At 44.6% G+C, this 879-nt stretch overlaps 1 protein-coding gene across 1 annotated transcript; it reads right to left on the reverse strand.

The window, feature by feature from the left end:
* Positions 1–432: 432 nt before the first annotated feature.
* Positions 433–875, reverse strand: LOC107580930 (homeobox protein SIX6; the record flags this gene model as incomplete). The annotated part of the gene is made up of 1 exon (XM_016266541.1): positions 433–875. A coding segment is annotated over one exon (443 nt), but the record flags the coding sequence as incomplete, so codon positions are not given.
* Positions 876–879: the final 4 nt, after the last annotated feature.

Below are 879 nucleotides of genomic sequence, written 5' to 3' on the forward strand. Positions count from 1 at the left end.
TTGCAGCATATAAAACAACCCACGAATGACAGAATTTAAAGCATACTGTCAATTTTACAGTTGGTTAAAACGAGGTTTTTAAGGTTCCTAATCCAGACTAAATATATTTGAATTTGTTATATCTATTATGTAGTATTTTTAAAATATTAAATCATTCCGGCATGAAACAGCATGCGTCAGCAGAGATATGTAAAATAATTCGTTTTGGTAATATGTGAACAAAAGGAGCTTTGCCAATAACTAGTCGATTTGGACATTCATTTTAAGTTAAATTACGCAAGAAACTCCAACGAAATCTAATGTTTTATTTTGTTTGTTGGTTTTATTTTTTTAAGAATCAAGATAATGACAGTAAAGTAATAAATAATAATAAAGCGAACATCATATGCACATGATTAGCGCCTTTATGCAGTTCAGTGGAAATCTCTATACCTGTTCTTGGCTGCTGCCGCCCGGTCTCTCTGCCTCCGGTTTTTAAACCAGTTGCCCACTTGTGTGGGCGTGAGTCCAGTCGCCTGCGCCAGCTCTCTTTTTTTGCTCGGGTTCGGGTAAGGGTCCTGGAGGTACCACTCTCTCAACAGATGCCGCGTCCTCTCCTTGAAGCAGTGCGTTTTCTGTTCGCCGTCCCATATCGTCCGAGGCAGTGGAAACTTCTTTCGGACGCGGTACTTGTCCACGGGTCCTAACGGACGCCCACGGAGTTTCTCAGCCTCCTGGTAGTGCGCCTCCAGCCAGAGCACCTGCAGCTTCGCGTGTGAGTCCTTCGTGAATTTGTGGTTCTCTAGTATTTGGTAGAGCTCGCGGAAGTTACCCCCGTGAAAGGCCACGACCGCGCGCGCGCGCAGGACAGACTCGTTCTTCCCGAGGACTTCGCAGGCG

Source organism: Sinocyclocheilus grahami, unplaced genomic scaffold, assembly GCF_001515645.1.
Source record: "Sinocyclocheilus grahami isolate Dianchi unplaced genomic scaffold, SAMN03320097.WGS_v1.1 scaffold52552.1, whole genome shotgun sequence".
Classification (NCBI taxonomy): domain Eukaryota; kingdom Metazoa; phylum Chordata; class Actinopteri; order Cypriniformes; family Cyprinidae; genus Sinocyclocheilus; species Sinocyclocheilus grahami.